Raw genomic sequence first — 20,178 nt, 5'->3', positions numbered from 1 at the left:
ACAAACAGGTACACAATTCATGTCCAATTTCAACGTGGGTTATTTTATTATATATTTTTTCCTGGTTTTAGTTGAAATTGTGGTTTTGTGGTAAACACCAAATACAAAAGGGAAGAAAAGGGAAACTGAGACAGTCGTTTTCTGATTCTCCATCATCAACTGACCTCTTCTGACACAGGAAGCTCAATCTCTGTGGGAGTTGCTGTGTGTCTACAGTGTGGCACTGACATACTTGCATGGCATCTCAGTGTGGAATGCATGCCTGGTAAGGCTGTCGGTTCAGCTGGCTTGTGTTTCTGAGATCTCCCTCTAACCTGTAGCACCAAGGATGTGGCTGACTCGTACAGAACACAACACAAAACAGAAATCGCCTTAGAAAATATGGCTCTTGTGACACTTGAATGTGACATTCGAAGTTTTACGGTGTGTCATTAATAGCTAACTTACAGATTTGGTTGTACTTTAAAAACAAACCGGAACAGCAGAAAGAAAAAAAAAAACTCTTGCTTCTCTACTACTTTTTGTTCTCTGGTGCCGACAAACTAAATCCAGTTTTCATAATTACCTATGACCTTCATTTGAATAAAAACAAACAAACAAACAGAAACAATCCTTGGATTTACAGGAATTCTCAGTGGTAGCTGACAACTCATAATGCCCACCATTGCTCTGAAGGTAGGGCCTGAACAGCAGGAGGGGAGACTCATTTTCACACAGAACTAATTTACAACATGTTTACGTATGTGTGTGTGTGTGTACTGTATTTGTGTGTGTGTGTATTTGTGTGTGTGTTGGTCTGATATGTTTAAGTGTGCATCCTCCGTCTTCACAAGCCTATGGTATAAGAGCGCCCAGCGGGGTTGTGGATGGCAGAACATGTTGGCTCGGTGACTGCCCACTCGTACCATACCTTCTTCCCATTATTGCATCTCCAGAATCTCACGCAAACATGATCGCCACCTGCCACTGAAATTGGCTGCTGCAAGGAGACACAGAAGAGTTAAGGCACAGTTAGTAAAATCCAGAGACTGAAGCTTGTATCAGCAGGGTACAATATGTATGTTTGTTGACAGGAATCGGCACTGTAGTGCTAGCTGGTGTGCTAGTGTCAGTAGATTACATATTACAGAACTTACTTTGAGTGGGAAAAGAATGGGGAACCAGGAGAACATTCCTGGGGAATGAGTCTCTGGTCGTATACCTACAATGAGTGAAAGGAAAAGTTAATACATATCTATAGCTATTTAAATCAATCAAAAATAAAGGGATTAAAGGAAAGACATTTTTTTTAACTTGAGATAACAGATGCTACCCCACCACAAAACAAGTTTTCAACACCACTACATTACATATAATTGTCCATCTCAAACAACCCTGTCCACATCTACATTCCAGCACAGTGCATGAGAACTTGAAACCCTGCAGTGACAGAAGAACATTTGGAAAAATACCATATAGTCTACAAACAGCATGAACTGATGTCAACTGTAAGATCTGGCCTTACTCAGCATGACGTCTTTATATAACGTGGTCTCAAAATAGCCAGCGAACCCATGGAGCACCGAGTTACATCCCACTGCGAAGCGTAGGCACTGGTACCTATTATTGTTCATGTCTGTAGGGAGATCAAGAGAGAACACATAAGTCCAAGCATACAATCATACGTCATGAGGTATATGGCATATGGAGTGTCTGTATAAGATTCTGGTGTAAAGAAAGCACAACAGGTAGCATTTTACATTATGAAGTGTACACTACAGTACATCAAACAAGGTTGCATGGGAAGGCTTACATTTATTAGTAAATGATTCCAATGTGAACTATAAAGCCTCGGTTAAGAACTTCTATGTCTTCATAACTGAACTCCACTTTTTTATAAAATTTCAATATATATATCTGCAAAGGAAGTTAAATTTTTAGTTTGTTTGTATGCAAGCAGGACTACGCAAAACTATGGGCCATGATGTACTTATGCTGCATTCCTTTTGCATTGTCCATGTGGGAAAGTGTGAAATTTCCAAGCTGTCTCACGTCATTTCAGCTTTGCTAAAAAGGCTAATGTAGCTAACAATAACAAGTCTGCTACTGCCCCTGTTGATATTGAAATTGTAAGTGTGATGAAGCTGGAATGTGAACGTAAGTGTGAATCATCCCGTAGCTTGTTTAGATTAGCCCCGAGCTTGCTCTCGTGTTCTAGGCAAGCGCCCAGCACTACCGAGACATCTGCTGCCCTGGTGGCGTCCATGTTCTTCCCCACAAAGATAAACGGGAACGCTATAAGTGCTACATTAAGTCACATTCGCGTGTAGAGCAACTCGGGCAGGGGAATGTTACAAATGCACTGCAGCATTAAATCTTTTTGGAAAGGTGCAGTATGAGCCTAGGAAGAACCTATGGCATTGAGGAGTGGAACCAACACACGGGGCTGCTCCACAAATTTAGTTTCACTTTTACTGACATTGCAAGATTGTGGCGGAGGTCTGCGCTCTCCGAGAGCCCTTCTGGTTCAATCAGGATTTCATACCTGTAGTCGGGTGTGTGAACGTAAAGCACGGCTGGGGGTCAGCCAGCTGGTGGAAGTTGTGCAGTCTGACAACGTAGGGCGTCTCAAAGTGGCACTCTGGGTCCTTGTCCCGCTCCCGTGAGCCCCTCACTTCATTATATAACTTCGATGAGGACAGAGGAGCCAGGAAGGAGGTGTACGAGCTTGGAATACTCACCCCATCATCTGAGAGAGGACAGCAACAACACGGAGGGGAAGAACATACAGACAATCAACACAAAGGACCAAATACTGACCCATTGTGCTTCCTAACCTTGTACGACTTCACCATACCACTTGACGGAAATGGGTCATGTGCATTCTCACAGAGAGAACAGAACAGATGTGTTCCTGTGTCTGTCCAGCCACCATTCCGTTACCTTTGAGAAAGTGCTGTGCTCCATCAAGGCACTCAGGGGACAGTTCGTTGTCCCCGAAGGATCCAAGCAGCTCGCTGACGATGATGTCCGCTTTCTCCGGAGCTGCCCACTCCCGCATGTCACACGACACAACGGTCACCTGGTCGCCCCACTCCTCAAAGCGCCAGTTCTCCAGCCTGCAATGATAACCCCGCTCAATATCACATCCTAAGATCTCAAGCCTCTTTTTCTCTTTTAGCATTGTTTGGTAACATAGGATGTATGATTCCCTGCAGTTAAAATACTGTACTGTACTTTGTTTACATATTTTTCAAGCCAGTACTAGTGACTGAAGCCCCTTTCACATACAAAATCCATCAAATAAAAACAACATGGAATAGATATGGAATTTTCATACATGGTTGTGTAGGGAGGGGGGGGGGGGGGGGGGGGGAAGGATATTTTTTTAATTTTGAACTTACGTGACGACAGCATTGGGGTTTTTCTCCACGGCATACACACGCAGCTTCCTGTCGGCCTGCTTGGCTGCGCGTAACGAGGCGTTTACTAAAGGTCCACGGCCCGCCCCAAGCACCATCAGCACCCTACAGGGGACCACACGCACAAGTAGGAATCTCTCAGTCCATCATTCCGCGGAGAAAAGAACAGTGTGTATAGTGAAGTAATAGAGTGCTTATGGAAAAAGACACCACTTACTGGACATTAGTATCCTTCTGGTCTTCTGGTACTCTGTCTAACAAGCACTTATACACTGCCTGCACAAAGGAAGCACAGGGGAATACTGAATGACTAGGCACATCTTTGAACACTGACAATGACGTTAAAGAGAAAAACGGGAAGGAAAACCAGTTGATCAGAGCAGGTTTAAACTCACCTGTTGGTATTGTGAGTATTTAATGGGATCTTTCTCGAACACCTCGTACGTCTGTGCCTCCAAGTTGTCCATTAGAGGCTATTTGACATATAAAATAGATCATTAGAATAAAAAAAATCATAATAATACCAATGCTCATTCTCATATCAGACAAAATGCTAACACACATTGTTTTTCTGTTCTGTTTCAATCTCAATCACACACACACACACACACGCACCTGTAGTGGGGACTGTAGGTAATCTTCATATCCCTTAGCATACATATCGTAAGCGTTGGGTCCCGGGCGGTTCTGGTTGAGGTACTCCAGGTACTGCAAATATGAGCGGAAGTCTTTCTCGCTGTGCCGACTTGTCCCATTGAAGATGAACTGAGCCTCCAGCTGAAATAGAAAAAAAACAAAGTATTCTAACAGATTCCTGATTATTTAATAATACTTAAAGGAGAAATCCGGCGAGTTTTCACAGATCTCAGTTTCTCAAGGTCACCGAGTAATGTCTGTGAGCTCCCATTTACATGCCCACAGAGTGTAACACTGTAGTTGCCTGGCTGCATTAGCTGCTGGCTGTAGCAACTCAAGCTAGATAAAAGATAAAACCGATTGACAATACTCGGTGACCTCTAGAAGCAGAGATCTATGTGATAACTCGCTGGATTTCTCCTTTAAGACATGTAGAGACTACTGTGCTACTGTGACCCCTGACATACCCTGAAGAGTCGGCAGATGATTCGCTGGTGAGCCTTTGAGAGGACAGGAAACCCTTTTTTGTTGGTCAGGAAGATGCTGGTTGGTAGAATGGCTGCTTTGATTGGTTCACCAAGCCACTTGTCAACAACCGTATCAGAGGGCACGTCAGCACCAATCTCAATAGCTTCAACAAGAATAGAGGAGATGTTCATAGAGATGATCATTCTGGTTTCAGCTTTTCCTATCAAATTTTCATACTTAATTCTGTCATAAATCTGTACCCCCCCCCCCCCCATTCTCAACATTACAGTGTATGCAATTCAGTACATATTCTTTCTGTGTAATGTTAACCTTACCTAAGCAGATCCGCTTGTTATAGTCACAGAGTGTTCTGAAGGAATGCCACCTAAGACACATGAATGAAGACATGTCATAACCCTCTGGACATAACCCATCACTTGCACCTGCATTCATGAAAGTGCACCTTAGGGTGGACCAAGGGACTCCAAAATTCCATTTTTCATGCTTACCCCTTTGAATTGCTTTATTTGTCTTTGTACTTCAAAGGTCTTTTCAGAGTGTAAGTAATGTGACAGAAAGGACTGAGTAAAGCCTAATTCAGATAGGAGGCAACTAGCCACGAGAGACAATGGAATGCTAATAAAATGAAGCCATTTCAGGTGAAATAATTTTGCAATGCAAGACATTGTGCTAATCTCAACTTCTGAATGAGACAACATGCAAGAGACAAGCGAGAAACAACAAGCAAAAGGCAACATGTCGTGCGAACATCCAGCTGTCGACCGCCGATGAAGAGGTCTGCATTGTGACTGCATCATTAAGATATCACTCTTACCAGCCCCAGGTTTTCTCATCATTGCTGCCATCATCCATGTTTTTGGATGGCTCATTCTCGATGAGGTCATCACGGACATCCTCTGTATCCATCAGAGGCACTCGTATCCAAAACTGGGAGGACAAGGTCACCAAGAGGTCACTCAGTCATATACATATATCAATACAGTAAATCGTCTACAGCGTCAAGACTGATTTGCCCATGGCCTAATCAGCATGAGTGGGGGTAGTTGTGGTAAATAGATAGAGGGAGGGAGGGAGGGAGAGCTCATGTGCTTGAGGCATTACCATGGAGGAGTGGTGTCCTGTATGGAGGTGGTTGAGTAGCACACGCGCCAGGTTGGCACAGTGAGGCGTTCTCATAGGAATCATGAAGGCTGGTAGGCCCAGATAAGCACAGAAATTCAGCTCCTGAACCATAGCCTGGAGGACACAATTAACAGCAAGAGGCCATGACCAGTCTGTACATACTATAGAACACTTAAACTGAACTAACCAATGGTCAGTTCCTACATCACTTAATTTGAAATGAACGTCAAAACTGAAATTAATATCCATGTACTCCGTTTCTTCACCTTTGTGAAATACAAAGAAAACAGCCACTCTGGCAGGCATGGCTGTTTGAAATGGTTTTCAAAAAGAAATCTTAACTTACTGCTTCAGAGTTCCTGCGCACGGTCGCCAGCTCTGAGTCTACCTCTATCCATGGAGATAACTTTCCAACTATTAGTGTGTTCCAGTCTAGGTGAAAGAGATGAATAGCATAGGTTATAGAAGATATGATGTGCCATTGTCTCAAACCTAATTCTAAACAAGACATATGTATTTTTTCAAAGCCTCTGTGAACTTAATAGTTGCAGCCCAGAGAGAACAGTACCCCTGGGGTGTGGTTGTGATCATGTGAACCCTTGATCTGAACCAACAATTCATTGCAGCAATAAAATGAGCCATTCATAATCAAGATGACTCTTTATAATTACAAATGCTAGTCTGAACATTTTAACATGGGCCTTGAAACCACATTGTTTTAGTTGCAAAGAGGTTCTCCCAGGCAGAGACCGCCACAGAACAGCTCACCTCTTGCACACAGCAGCAGGTCTGAGCGGGTTTGAGCCCCTGCTCGGGACTTGGCAGGTTCCAGTTCATATTCCCTTTTGAACCTTGGATGGAACAGGGGCATGCAGAGGAAGTCAAATCTGAAAGAAAATGATATGACTTATTAACAGAGGAATGTTCGTAAAACAGCAGCACAGAGACTGAGAAAGTGATGTACGTATGGTCGCTTCCCTGTCAATGCGATGTCAATAAGTTAAGTTAACCAGTTTATGTCTGGCTGATGATAAGTTTATAACAGTCACTTTAGGTCCAACAGTATATTGCCATCATCAAGCATGAGTATGAGGGGTTATTAACGTCGTTGATGCAAACAGTCTTGAAATAACTCTGAAACTAAACATACTAGCACTAACATAATAACTCTGATTATAGTCAACTGTGCACCTATATTAACATTAGGCCATTGGAAATTATGCCAAGTGACAGCTAACAGTAGTTCCATTGGATCAGGATGAATGAGCTAACGTTGGCAACATGATAACCTGACGCTGTAACGTTAACGTTATCTTTCTTTTGTCCGGTCAGATGTAAGGTTATACACTTTGCTATTGACCCTCGGTAATACGTTCATTTCTACTGCGGAACGTGGTAATGCACTCAACTAGTAATTCGTTAGCCAGTTAGCTAACTAACGTTACTATCAGTGAATTCATTCAACACGTGCTAGTAACCGGCATAGTTAGCAAGCTAGTTTATAGCTAGCTTTTCGAAATACTAGCGGGGTTGCTAGCCGTGGTACACTAGCTTCAGACATCACGTGTAGACATCATGCGAGCGGCAATTTTAATGGATTTACGCTCCCTATTTCAGCTATTTCAACACTAGCAATGTGTTATTTATAATGCACGTGATTGCTTACCCAAGTTTTGCCACAGCAGCTACGGTATCCGTTACTTCAGGTATACAATCCAAATCTCTCCCGCAGGAGACCTTGCTCATTGCACTGCCAGACGCCATGGTTATGAGAATGAGCGAGTGGAGATGGTAAAGACGTCTGGGACTATAGCAAACGTGAGGCCATTTTGGTTCTAATCAAAGTGAAGGTGAGTGAGCCTTCTCCTGACCCGTAGAGCCAAGATGACCGAAGTACGCCAGCAGTTTCTGTGACAAACTCCTGCGAGATGAAACAAGTTTGAAGGTTTATTCTGACGTTGTTACTTAATTTTGATAGCCTTCCCAAAAATATCCAGTTTTCAAAATATCCTCCCTGGAGATTTCCAACACATTAGCTAATTCAAATCTAAAGCACCCCAACAGCAAAATATGTATTGATTTCAATTAGCCTAATAATATGGAAAAATTATGGTGGTCCTGTATTCACTACAAAATTGTTGCTACATACTTATTTTAAACCTATACAATAGTTATTATAGCCTATTAATAATGGCAAGAATAATTGATTTAGTAATTTGTTGTAGACTAACATGCTAGCAGCATTATTTTCAGACATAAAATAGACTAGATGCTACACTTTTTTTACAGTCTTTTCCAGAAAAGCATAGAAAATGCATGTCAGCTTTTGCAGTGTTTGAAGAGTCGCTTCATTGTTTGGCGTTATTACATACAAGCAGGATATTAAATATCACTGTGTTAGGTTAAAAGCCCTATCCCATGTAATTTAAACTTCTTAAAACCTTCTGATTTGGATTTGTGTCTGCGCGCGCGCACCAATGCACAGTCATACACGCAGCAGGTGAATGTTTTTTTGCAGGGAGGGGGGTGAACCCTTTAAATAGATCTCTTTGTCTTAATTCTGCTTAGAGTTTTCTTATGGTGGAAGGGTGTAGGCCTACATTTGTGGAAGAAATGGCTCTGCAAGATGTGTGTGGATTTTATGACTCTGCTCTTTACCGACTATACAGCTCTTCTGAAGATTCACACAATTCCACTTGGAGAGAACCAAGAGCAAAGCACAGTGGTGTTCCTCTAAGTTTCTCCATTCCTCATTCACAAAACACCATCTGGGCAAACCATACGGATGCTTTCTTCTCTCTGAGATCTCATCCATCCACTACATCAGTAAAACGTCCATTCCATCTGTCTCACGGCACCACCACTTTGGCCTTTGCTTTCCAGGGCGGCGTGATCGCAGCGGCCGACTCTCGCGCCAGTGCTGGTGGCCTGGTCGCTTGCCCTGAAGTTGCGAAGATCACTCCTATCCATTCCCACCTGGTGGTCACCTCCTCGGGCAGTGGGGCTGATTGCATGCTATGGGAGCGCATCCTCGCCCGCGAGATCCGTCTGTACCAGCTCCGCCACGGGCGCAGGCTATCCATTGTCAGTGCCGCCAAGCTCCTCTCCTTGATGCTGCATCCGTTTAAAGGAACTGATGTGTGTGTGGCCTTGACTCTGTGTGGATGGGATAGAGAGGAGCAAGGCAAGGAGAGAGAAGCACAGCGGGCCGTGGAATCCAAAGTCTCCATGGCTGTGAAAAGCAACAAGGACCTCAGTGATGGTGAAAAGCCTGTTAGCTTTTGTATTTCAGCTGCATCACCAGTGGGTGCCCTCAGCCGCACTGAGTCTGAGATTCAAAGAAAATGGAAAGACCCAGAAGGTCGGGTGGAACCTTTCATGTCGGCGCAATATGATCAAAGGACGAAAACACAGACAGCCTCAGATCAGAGCCTCATCAGCTCCCAAAACACCACCATCACACAGCAATCTGGTCCCAGGCTCTGCTATGTGTGCAGTGATGGCACCTTCCTGAAGGGGGAGCTCTTCTCAGTGGGCTCAGGCTCCCCGTATGCCTACTCAGTGCTGGATGGTGCTGTGAGGTGGGAGATGTGCACGGAGGAGGCTGTGTCTGTGGCCAGGGAGGCTGTGTACAGGGCCACTCACAGGGACGCGTACTCTGGGAACAACGTGGACATCTTTCACATCACCGCCCGTGGTTGGAGGCGCAGGGAGAGAGAGAACCTGAGAGAGGAGTACTATAGAGAGGGACAGAGAAGACGAGAATGCACAAAAGTGAGAGAGATAGAGAGAAAAAAACAGAGAAGAAAATGTGTGACCAGAACAGAGGATGCAGAAGAAAAACTCTGATTAGAAAGAAATGAGGATGAGCCAAATGATGTAGGGTTTCATGTGAGACAACTAGAAGTTTTAGTCTGTGTTGAAAAGTGTCAGGGTAAACAATAAGTACAGTAATTGTGCAAGTAGGTGGTCACATTTCATTATTTCATCTCTATCTGTATCTATAGCAAACAAAAAAGAGCTATGTCAGAATAGGCTCAGTTTGGTTCCTTCAAACAGCTTATTCCCATAAAACTGGCATGACTAATATCATTTTTTTCTAATTTCATTATGCCTCTTTTTTTTATACTAAAATTGCCATTGCACTTTTATGACATGCAGTCCTGAAGAACTACTAAATCATGTCAGGCAAAGAATATAAATTGTGTGACTATGGAACAACTTGATGTTTTGGTAAGTGCAAACTACAGGTATTGCCATGATTATTTGTAGGCTACATTTTTGTCCTACAGTTTGCACTTAGCTGCATGTTTGTAGACAGTTTTTCAAGGCAACCGAAATAATATAGGATAGGCCTACTTAACTTTGTATAGGTGTAGTGGAATAATTGGTGAAATCATGACTTTTTTGTGCTAGCGTTTTCTTCTCTAAGTAAGCATATTGTAAACAGTGTCATGCACAGAGCATGGAACAACCACATAGCATTCAAAGTTGGAAGGCTTGACAGTTCATACAGCCAGCTTCTGTGGCTGTCTCAAAGTGGTTTGATTAATTTTGCTAGTGGGTCGGTAGTTAAATTAATATTAGGCCTAGGCCTATTTCCTGCATTTTTAACGTCATAAAGTAAACTTAAACTAACTTATTACCCGAAGCTTAGCTTGATAGTAGATGATAGACTCTATATTGACTCCAAGCTCTTGACTTTCATTTTGTCATAATTGGGATTGGGACGGGTCATAATTTGTAGCACGTACTCCTTTGTGCGTAGCCTTCTGCGTAGTTATAACTCATAAAAAGGCCAAGTAATCTGCTATTGTGGGTGAGCGTCCTTGGCAACCCCACCAGTCCACTGCTCATCCCATCCCATCTGTTAGGACTCAGGGTTGCCAATGGTCTTGTCCATTTCTCTGTCATCAGTCTGCAATAATTGGCTAACTTATCCATTGCTCCTTTGGTCTATCCCTTTGCACAGCCTGATTGGCCATGTTGTCCTGCCTATTTTCCTGACTCACCTCCATCATCTGACTAGAAAAAAAAAATCCTTGTGCACCACTGTGACTCTTTGCCCATGGTCACTGACAAATAAATCAATTTAGAAATATGCCAATGAACTGTTCAAATGCTGAGACGCTAATTCTTAAAGTTTGGGGTGCTTCTCGTAGAGCAATAATGTAGTATAGGCCTACACATAATGTAATGTGTTCAGGCAGAAAAAAGGCACTTCCTGAATCCTCTCTCTGTAAGTTGTACACAAACATGAGTATGAATCTGATAAATTTTTACATCTTATTCAGCAGCGTAGAGAGGGTGTATCAGATGAATAATTGGTTGTGGTACACATGTGTGAATTAATTACTGAATCAGGCCCATGCAAGTGTGGCATGATGTAATGAATGACTACTACATAGATATATACAGTATTGTTCTCCAGGGTTTTACAGTATAACAAACAACACATGAACAAGTGGATCAGAGAAAAAAAAGGCATCCCTAAAAAGTTATACTAAGTTACTTAAGTGCTGTGTGAGTGTGTGTGTGCTGCTGAGCTCGCCATCACTCCGCCCATGTAGCAATGCTTCGACCTGAATGTGAACATAGTACTAAGTATGTAAATGCTTACAAAATGGCTGTGTCTCATTTGACATTGTTACCTGTACATATTGTAACTATAGCCATAACTGTAGGTAGCTGTTTTTTCTTCCTGAACATTAGGATGAGCTTTTTGCTGTTGATCCATATGACAGGAACTGTTGTTGACAGTCTGAGCGACTGATTCGACACCCCAAACAGTATGACCTCAGTGACCTCAGTAAAGACTTTGAAAATGCCTTGCCAGTACATATCGTCTTCTTAGTTACTCAGTTGTGTCAGTGTGATTGTTCACTAAACAAAATGCATCAGTGAACTCTGAAGGGAGCTGAGGTACATAAAAAAGATGACAAAGCTCTGTTACAAAAATAAGATGAAGTTCGCCAGAGGAGATACGAGGGATGCATGGACAGGTCAGAGTCAAAAAACCATGATGGGCCGATGAACCCTACTTTGCAGAGGAGCTGAATACCTTATACACAAGGTTTAACAGGACGGATTCTGTGGACTGGAACCTTACCACCAACTGCATCTCTGCACCAGTCAGTATGGAGGAGCGGAAGGTCTCCATCCTTTCGGGCTGCATCTGAGAACAGTTGCTTTGTTGCCAGGGTATGGAAGGAGACAACTATCATTCCTGTTCCCAAGAAGCCCCATGCCAAAGCCACAAATGATTTCAGGCCTGTGGCACACTCAGATCCTTTGAAAATGCATGAGAAGGAGGTCGCTAGGGACCTTACCACTATGGTGGGAGAAAGCAAAACAAAGATTTGAGGATGCCAGCCTATGTTTTCTGGACACAATGACTACCATGGCTCCAAATTTGTATGATTGTTATTCATGGATGTTTCATCTGCTTTTAAAACAGGAAATAGGTCATGAACATACTTCTGCCTCACCTCAACACAAGAAGTCAACACAACACTGTGGTTAGACACAACTGGCATTGGATTGGCAAGGGTTTGGATGACTCTAAGGGCCCAGCACTGACAGGGCCCCCCAGAGAACACATATTGTCATCAAGTATAGGCTAAATAATGTAGTCAAAATTGTAACTTTGTGTTTGTGTAAACAAATAAATAAGCAAATCGTGTCGTAAACTAAACAAATGCATGGTTCAGTGTTGCTAAATTAATTAGTCCTCACATTCAATATTGCATCCTAGTACAACTTCCTGACAAAGAAAAGCAAGGAAAATATAGCAAAAATAATAAAGCATGCAACCAAAATCACTGGTACCTCCCAGACCCAACTCTCAGACCTTTACACTAGAAAGAAAAGCAGATCATTAAGGATCCTTCACATCCCCTCTGATAGTCATTTTAGCTGCTCCATCAGGCAGACAGTTCATAGCACCTCTGGCCAGAAAGATAACTTAAAAAATCTTTCATTCTCATATATGCATGATAAACACCTACACCTAATACTGCGGCTAAGCACAAATTATTCAGTTTTTTTTATGGATGCTTTTTTTAATCCTTCTAAACCAAGAACATTTTATGTGATAAAATGTTGCCATAGCATTGGCCCATGAACTTGATTTGTGATGTGATGTTTGAATGTGATGAGGTGAATGTAAGCATGCTAAACCCCTTCAGTGTCCACCCAGTTCCAACATGCTGTCATCGTGGCTGTGGACTTGAGGGCGATGGCGGGCTCGTACATCGCTTCGCAGACAGCGAAGAAGGTGATTGAGATCAGTCCCTACCTGCTGGGCACCATGGCGGGCGGCACGGCCGACTGCAGCTTCTGGGACCGTCTGCTGCTAGCCCGGCAGTGCTGCATCTACGAGCTACGCAACGAGGAGCACATCTCTGTGGCTGCCGCGCCCAAGCTGCTGGCCAACATGGTGTACCAGTACAAGGGCATGGGCCTCAACAAGGGCACCATGGTATGTGGCTGGGACAAGAGAGGGCCAGGTTAACATACCTCTTCATTCCAGTCGTGATACAGCCAGTTAATACTGCAGTCTGCTATTTGGAGATTCCAGCTATTTTCTTTAACTTCTTTACTTGCTCTTTGATCAGTGACAAACAAATCCACTGAGACTATATTGAAATACATTGCATGTTATTGATGAGCCAATGCTCACACATCAAGACAAGAAGTGCTAACTGATTGGAGTGTGATATGTCTGCCAACTTATTTGCACCATTCTCTGCCTTATGTATTAAGTTATTGCAGAGAATGGGGATGATAAGTATAGGATTTACTTGAAAAGACAAGATGTAAAAATCTCTGCAGTGGAACACAAAAAGAAAAATAACCAAATTGAAAAATAATTTACTACCCTTGACTCCTGGTTTGGGGAAATGGTATTGTAATAAGATCCTCCTGTCTGTGTGGGTCTGCTCACAGAACTTTAAAAGTACTAATCCAATATACTTTGAAATTTTATACAAGGCAGACGGTCACCATATCTCTGCCCCCCTTCAAGGTCATCCGGATCTGTCTCTGAATGCAGACAGCGAAATTTTGTTTCACTTTGGTTAATACTGTGTGACAGGGCCAAGGATATGCAATCGCCCCACTTCCTTTGTTTTCTGCCTGAAAAAGGAACAGATAAAAAATAGTCACTGCCCGGCAGTGGAAGCAACATGAATAATCTTCTCTCAAAATCTGTCACACAAGTCTCTCTGCATTATTAGGTGAAATCCAGCGTTTGATTTAGGTGATTAATGGGTAGACATGCTGCTGTGTTAAACAGGATTGGGCGCTTCAAGAAATAAAACTTGGACTTTTATGGCCTGTGCAGACTGTTGTTTTAGTGCTGGTGGTTCAGCTGTCTGGTATATAGTGTTGCGTTTGGACTGCTGAAATGTCAAAGTACTTAACTGGTAAGAAATAAAGCTCAGCACTTTGTATTAAATAGAATATTAGTGCAGACTGTCATTGTCTAAAATTGTCAGGAGACGGTAGATTTTGGTCTTAACAAATGTAGATAGTAGATTGTACTTTTCTTTTTCTACTTTTAGGTGACGGTACTAGTACAGTAATTTCCTGGCAAATGTGTGTATATGTTCTTCAGTTTTGATTTGTGTGGGACATTTCCTGGGGCATGTTTAGCAACCATGTTGGCCTACACAGACAGAGCACTACACACAAGCTCCTTCAGGAAAGTTGTTTTGATTAACTTGTGTGAAGGACTTTGGACTCCATCTGTCATGTAATGTGGAGGAGCTGGAGGAGCTGTTTTTTTTAGCACTGGGGGATTATTAGCCATGCATCATTTCAGCTTTCTCCCAATTAGTGTCCGACAAATTGACTGCAGAGAAATTGAGTTCTTTAATTAGTCATTAGAAAATGTCCCCCTGATTGAAAATTCATATTGTTGTGTGATGGGAGAGGGGAAGAGAGAGGGATACAAGAGGATCAGTCCTCACTGCAAGTGTGTGTGTGTGTGTGTGTGTGTGTGTGTGTGAGTGTGTGTGTGTGAGAGAGAGAAAGAGAGAGAGATTTTGGAATCAATTTGCCAATGACAAATGGATATAGTCAATTGAAATGTCATTTTTGGCTAGATGCTGTCTGAGGCGAGGTCACTGCGGGTAGTGTCTCAGAACTCTGGTGCTGTGGTGCATAAACAAAATGGTAGGCCTGTGTCTATCTGGAATGACAAGAGCAGCAGTCAGTCAGGTAAATGATCCCCACCCCCACATCTTAATCTCCAAAGATATGTATATGAGTTGTTCATGTGAAAAAATGAATTCACAGGCATTTAAGTGTCCTGAGGCATGGCTCATTGGTCAAGCAAAGCTGAATTTATGAAGTGGACAAATTTGATCTTTCATATCTCCTGTGTGGTTGACTGGTCCCACCTGTTGTACATAAGATGTCCTTTTAAAACTGTTGAGGACATTCCGGAGTCGTCACAATCCCTTGTGTTTTTAATAATATCATGGACATATTTGTAGACCTTTGAAAAAGCTTACAAAACAACTTATTTGATTGTCAGTTACATCAGATTCATCATGTTATGAATTTGTTGTTGTTCCAAAGCATTCATAACTGCATATTCTACACTTACATTAACATGTATATTCATGATTTCATCCAAAGTGAATTAGTCATAGTCTTAAGTCCAGAAACACTCTCTCAATAGTATGTACTCTATTCCTAACTACAAACCCATGACCTTGGTGATGTTGGTACCTTTTTGACTGTATGTTTACTTTTGTGCTGCATTCATTTGTCTTAGTTTGAAATAGTGTCACTGCAAAGGGGAGTTCATTTAGTGTGTACCTCACCAATAACTATGTAACTATAAGAATAACAGACAGTGTTCTGACATAAGTATGTATATTGAAAATGAATTAGAACTCATTAATTTATAACAGCAGTGTCAGAAGGAAATTATAGCCAGTAAAGAAACACTGTAGTGAGTGACATTTCAATGGAGTTGCAGTGAAATCACTCATACAGGATTTTCAGTACTGAAGCAAATTCATTTAACCAGAGGGGAAAGGAAAACAAATTAGTCATGGTTGCAGCTGTAGTCCTGGCCACTAAGGGGAGGTGTTTCTACATGCTCCACACATGTAGGGGATGTGAGGCCCCCACTTGGAGAAATTGCCCAGACAAAGTGCTGTAACTGGCAGTACATCACAGACGACGTGTTTAAATGGGTCCAGCACAGTGACACCGTAATGGGAAATCAATACGGCTGTGACTGCGGGCTGGGAAAGCCCAGTGGCATGATGGACGGAGGCTCTCGGCCAGGACAATCGGGTCGCATGCATAATGTGAGCCCCCGGGGGATCAATGGGGTTTATACGGAGCGTGCCACAAGTTTTAAAGTTTTTTCACGAAAAGCCCCCCCCCAAAAAAAATGTACGCCACTGTCCAGACACCAAGAGTGACGCAGTAAATCTGGCAATCAATTCCGAAAGTAATGATTCAGAGGAATGAGAGGTAGGGGAGAGAGAGTCTGCAACAATGCCGGTGATTAAATGGAGAGGTGACTGTCATGTAAATTAAATCAATCTCGATTAAGAGAAAGCTCGTTACCCCCGTTTCACTGATGTCAGGCACACACATTTTTTTCTTTTCTCTTTTATTTTTTCCCCCCAGAGTGATTAAGTGTCCAAGTGCCATAAGGAATAGATTTAATGGCATACAGTTGAGAGCCTGACAAATATGCCTGTAATAACATTTAATGCCGTGGCATATCTGCTAAAGAGCTTAGTCGTACCAGGCGTCACCTCCCCTTTCGTCACACCTGTAACGGAGGAGCTGCGGAGTCAGGGACCGCCCGTCCGTCACTCTCGACCGTGATATGATGGGCCGTGGACCTCCCACAAGAATACCGCCGTTAAGGGGATTCAGTAAAGCCGAGCGAGCATCCATCTCAGCACACTGGATTGAGTAGTGATTTCATGTTTCTGGCTTTTTATGTGTGGCTGAGTTATTAGGGTGCTTTTTTCTTTTTTCTTTTCTTTTTTTTTTTGGAACTCCGCGCTGCCCTCCAGTCGAAGCAGTGGTGTGTGACTGTCAGTTGAGCGCTCAGTGTCTCCTCGTGCTGTTTATTGTCCATGTGTTTCCTAAGCATGTCAGTCAGAACTCAGGATTTTTTTCTTTTTCTTTTCTTTTTTTCCTAAAGGCCCTCTGAAAAGAATCCAGCCCTAACGGCTTGTCACTGGGGGGGCTAACCAAGCGGAAGGAGTCGCCCACGTGTGACCCCCAGGCTGAGCACCCCTTCTCCCTCCTCGTATCCCATGGGCCTCTCCCACTGTACAATGCTTGCGAGTTTTATATTGACTTCTTACACACCCATACGAATCTCCCCTTAATATCCTTCATTATATCATTTGACAAAATCCACTCACTTTGTGTACCACAATGTGAGGCTTTCATTTTGAGACAGTTCCAACTGCATTGTGGAGGTACCAGATGTTTCCTCCTGCTCAAGTGCCCTTCCTCGTCTCCCCTGACAGGAGAGGTGGCTTGTGAGTGTGCTTGTGAGTAGTCACTGCTATTATGTTTTTTTCCCCCCTCCCCTCGTCCCTTTTAACCTATTTTCAGCCCTCAGACGTTCAGAATGGCAAATTGCCCCCATGTTGCTGGAGAGCCCTAGTGATTATCAGGCAGAGGTAACGGAGCGTGTGGAACGTTCAATTTACCAGGTGAAAGCTATTGTGAGCTTTCCCCAACTGCGTTTTTTTGAAGGGCTGTTTCGCCGGTAGATGGTCCTTTTAAATTGTCCGCAAGCTCAACTAACTGAAATCCTACATCTTCTCTGGAGTTTGTTTCTGCAGACATGAACTTAAGTAAAACTGAGGACTTGTGTGTGCATAAGAGAGAGAGAAATAGAGAAAGAGAGAGGGAGAGAGATGGAAAGTGAGAGCAAGGTGTCTGGAGAGCTCGGCCTTCTCACAGGTTTGCATGGCTGCGTGCTGGAGACTGTCTGTCTGACAGAGCTGATCTCATTAATTTACCATCTGCACACTGGCCCTGCTTGAGCACAGATGGGAGCGAGTCACCATAACTACTCTCCTTGTATTCTGTGTGTGTGTGTGTGTGTGTGCATGTGTGTGTCATTCTCCAGACCAGAACATGCTGTTTCTCCAGTCCTATTAGTAACGCGGCTATATACGTTTGCCTGATGGCTTGTGACGGTGGTGCCGAGGCCGGGCATTTTGTAATTCCACACCGTCAACACTCTCCGTCTCCCCCTCTCGCTCTCCCGCTCTGCCTCAATTCTAATCTCTGTCTTTTATCATTTGAGGTGCGGGGTTAGGTCCTCAGGTATGGATCAATAATTAATTTGGGTGTTTGTTTTTGGAGAGATCAATAGCACCTTGGGCGATGCCCTGGAGCAGGCCTGGAGCTGGGCCTCTCTCTTTCTCTCTCTGTCTCTCTGTCTGTCTCTCTCTCTCTCTCTCTCTCTCTCTCTCTCTCAAGTGCGTTCTCACTCTCTCTCTCCCTCGCTTGCACACTCGCTCACCGCTGCCTCGTCAGCAGCTTCCATGTGGGGCCTGTTGTTTAATCAGGGCATGGGGAGACGGCTGGAGCCTGAACAGCTGGGGGGGACATGGGTTGAGGCCTGCTGGAGCTGTACTGGGCTGCCTTCATATGCTGGGGAGTGCTGGGATGGATTAATTGTGGGCTAATGATAATGCTACTAGTAATGCTAATATTAGTGTTAATAATAGTAGCAATAATAATAATAATAATAATAATAATAATTTCTCCCCAAGGATGAGGGTGTTGCTGAGGTTTGACCTTTAAATATTATTGCGTGTGTGTGTGTAAATGTTTAATTACTGCAATTGATTTGGTTTCTGGAGCATGAATTATGCACCCTGTTCTTTTAACTGTTTTTGTTGTGATATGAAGGTGTAATCTTTGCCCCTGAACTCCACACCTCTCCTGACTGTGTGTTTATTTGTGTGTGTGTGTGTGTGTGTGTGTGTGTGTGTGTGTGTGTGTGTGTGTGTGTGTGTGTGTGTGTCTCCAGGGCTCTACTATTTGGACTCCGAGGGCAACCGCGCATGTGGCGACCTGTGGGCTCGGGCTCCTTTTACGCCTAGGGGGTGGTGGACAGTGGCCTGCGGCACAACCTGACCATCGAGCAGGCCTGCAACCTCCGCCGCCGGGCAATCTACCAGGCCACCTACCGTGAGGCCTACAATGGCGGGTAAGCGGGTAACCTGTACCACGTCCACAGCAGTGGATGGGAGATTGTGTCCCAGGAGGACGTCCTGCGTCTCCACCAACAGTACCAGGGACAAACCGCATAAGGGGGTAGGACAGGTAGGGACAGGGAGGGGTTGGGGGTAAGGTGTTGGGACTTGAGCCTGAATGGACAAGGAGTTGTGCAAATGGATTGTTAAAAAGGGTGACTATTTAGAATGGGCTTGAGTTATGTAGGAAGGAGATGGGAGGTAATCTCTTTGTTGTCACATTAGCGCAGCAAAAAAAAAAAAACAGACTCCCTTCCTTACCCTCCAGTGCATCCTGTCACGGGGCAGTCAGGCGAGGATTTGAGTTTGTTTACATGCCCTCAGTTACATCACAACAAGAGCTCCCTCTTTCAAATCCTGCTCGCACACGTCCTAGAACCGTTTCCGTCATTTTTTTCCACATATCATGTAATATGTTTTGTCGTCTTGTGCGTGTGTCGGCAGACTGAGCTAGTGGGCTGTAATGCCTATCTCACGCCTTGTAAAGATGTGGGGGCGCCGCATCCCTGCGGACTATGCGACGAACCAAAGCTCCAGCTGGTTAAGTCGCTTGGAGTGGGAGTGAGCTTCTGTTGCATGCATTTCACATGAACACTACCACCGTTACAAAACAGTGTTAAAACTCAATAAACACGAGATTCTTCTACATCGTAACTGTGGCTGTGTTTTTCCCCCTCTGCTCAATGTGTGGATGTGGGTGGGTGTGAATGAACAGGCTACCAGAACTAACTTGTCCCTGTAAGATTATGAAAAGTGACTATTAGAATATATATCTTCTTTGGCTTCATCTTAACGTAAATAAGTTTATTATGTCAAGGATGTCTGTCTGTCTCATAGTCTTTACTCTACATACATGTAGGCATACTTTGTAATGTGAACAGGAGCTATGGCGCTTCCACAGCCTGACGACATGGGCACGACCTTGATACTGCAGCCCAATTTTTTGTTGGTGTGAAACCTTATTGACTCATGAGGCATAAGGTTGTTAGGTTGCGGTTTTACTGCAGGCTGTTACTGTTTGTGCCTGCTGAATTGAAACAGATAGAACAACCCCCTTTCAGCTCCAAATATAGAAATAAAAGGGGTAGCCTATTCAATATGACGTGCCGCGCGGTCCAAAGCAATGTTGGCAAAGCTGCTCTCCATCCCAAAGTCAGACTAACGGTTTTCATTCCCATACAGCAATGATCGGTGCTATACTGTCACTTTGTTTAACTATGTAACGACCCGTGGCTGGCTGTGCGTGTCCTCTCGGCAGTTTT

The 20,178-nt window shown here is 43.7% G+C and overlaps 3 protein-coding genes across 3 annotated transcripts; 2 read left to right on the top strand and 1 right to left on the bottom strand.

Annotated features, from left to right (window-relative positions):
* Window positions 1-22: 22 nt before the first annotated feature.
* On the bottom strand, window positions 23-7,530 carry prmt5 (protein arginine methyltransferase 5). Its single transcript, XM_042056707.1, has 16 exons — window positions 7,315-7,530; window positions 6,417-6,535; window positions 5,995-6,080; window positions 5,628-5,762; window positions 5,341-5,453; window positions 4,841-4,890; window positions 4,505-4,668; window positions 4,017-4,178; window positions 3,797-3,874; window positions 3,619-3,677; window positions 3,384-3,506; window positions 2,923-3,098; window positions 2,525-2,728; window positions 1,505-1,615; window positions 1,137-1,201; window positions 23-979 (listed from the first exon to the last, which is right to left on the bottom strand). Exons 1-16 carry the CDS (start codon window positions 7,410-7,412, stop codon window positions 827-829), a joined length of 1,896 nt encoding a protein of 631 aa, XP_041912641.1. The 5' UTR covers window positions 7,413-7,530; the 3' UTR covers window positions 23-826.
* Window positions 7,427-18,973, top strand: psmb5 (proteasome 20S subunit beta 5). The gene is given in 4 exon segments (XM_042056783.1): window positions 7,427-7,498; window positions 12,847-13,156; window positions 18,691-18,729; window positions 18,732-18,973. Coding segments are annotated over 3 exon segments (552 nt in total). The 5' UTR covers window positions 7,427-7,498; window positions 12,847-12,885.
* Window positions 8,262-9,695, top strand: psmb11a (proteasome 20S subunit beta 11a). Its single transcript, XM_042087052.1, has one exon. The coding sequence runs from the start codon at window positions 8,262-8,264 to the stop codon at window positions 9,495-9,497; it is 1,236 nt and encodes a 411-aa protein (XP_041942986.1). The 3' UTR covers window positions 9,498-9,695.
* Window positions 18,974-20,178: the final 1,205 nt, after the last annotated feature.

Source organism: Alosa sapidissima, chromosome 1 (genome assembly GCF_018492685.1).
Source record: "Alosa sapidissima isolate fAloSap1 chromosome 1, fAloSap1.pri, whole genome shotgun sequence".
Classification (NCBI taxonomy): domain Eukaryota; kingdom Metazoa; phylum Chordata; class Actinopteri; order Clupeiformes; family Clupeidae; genus Alosa; species Alosa sapidissima.
This window is presented reverse-complemented; position numbering and strand designations above follow the sequence as displayed.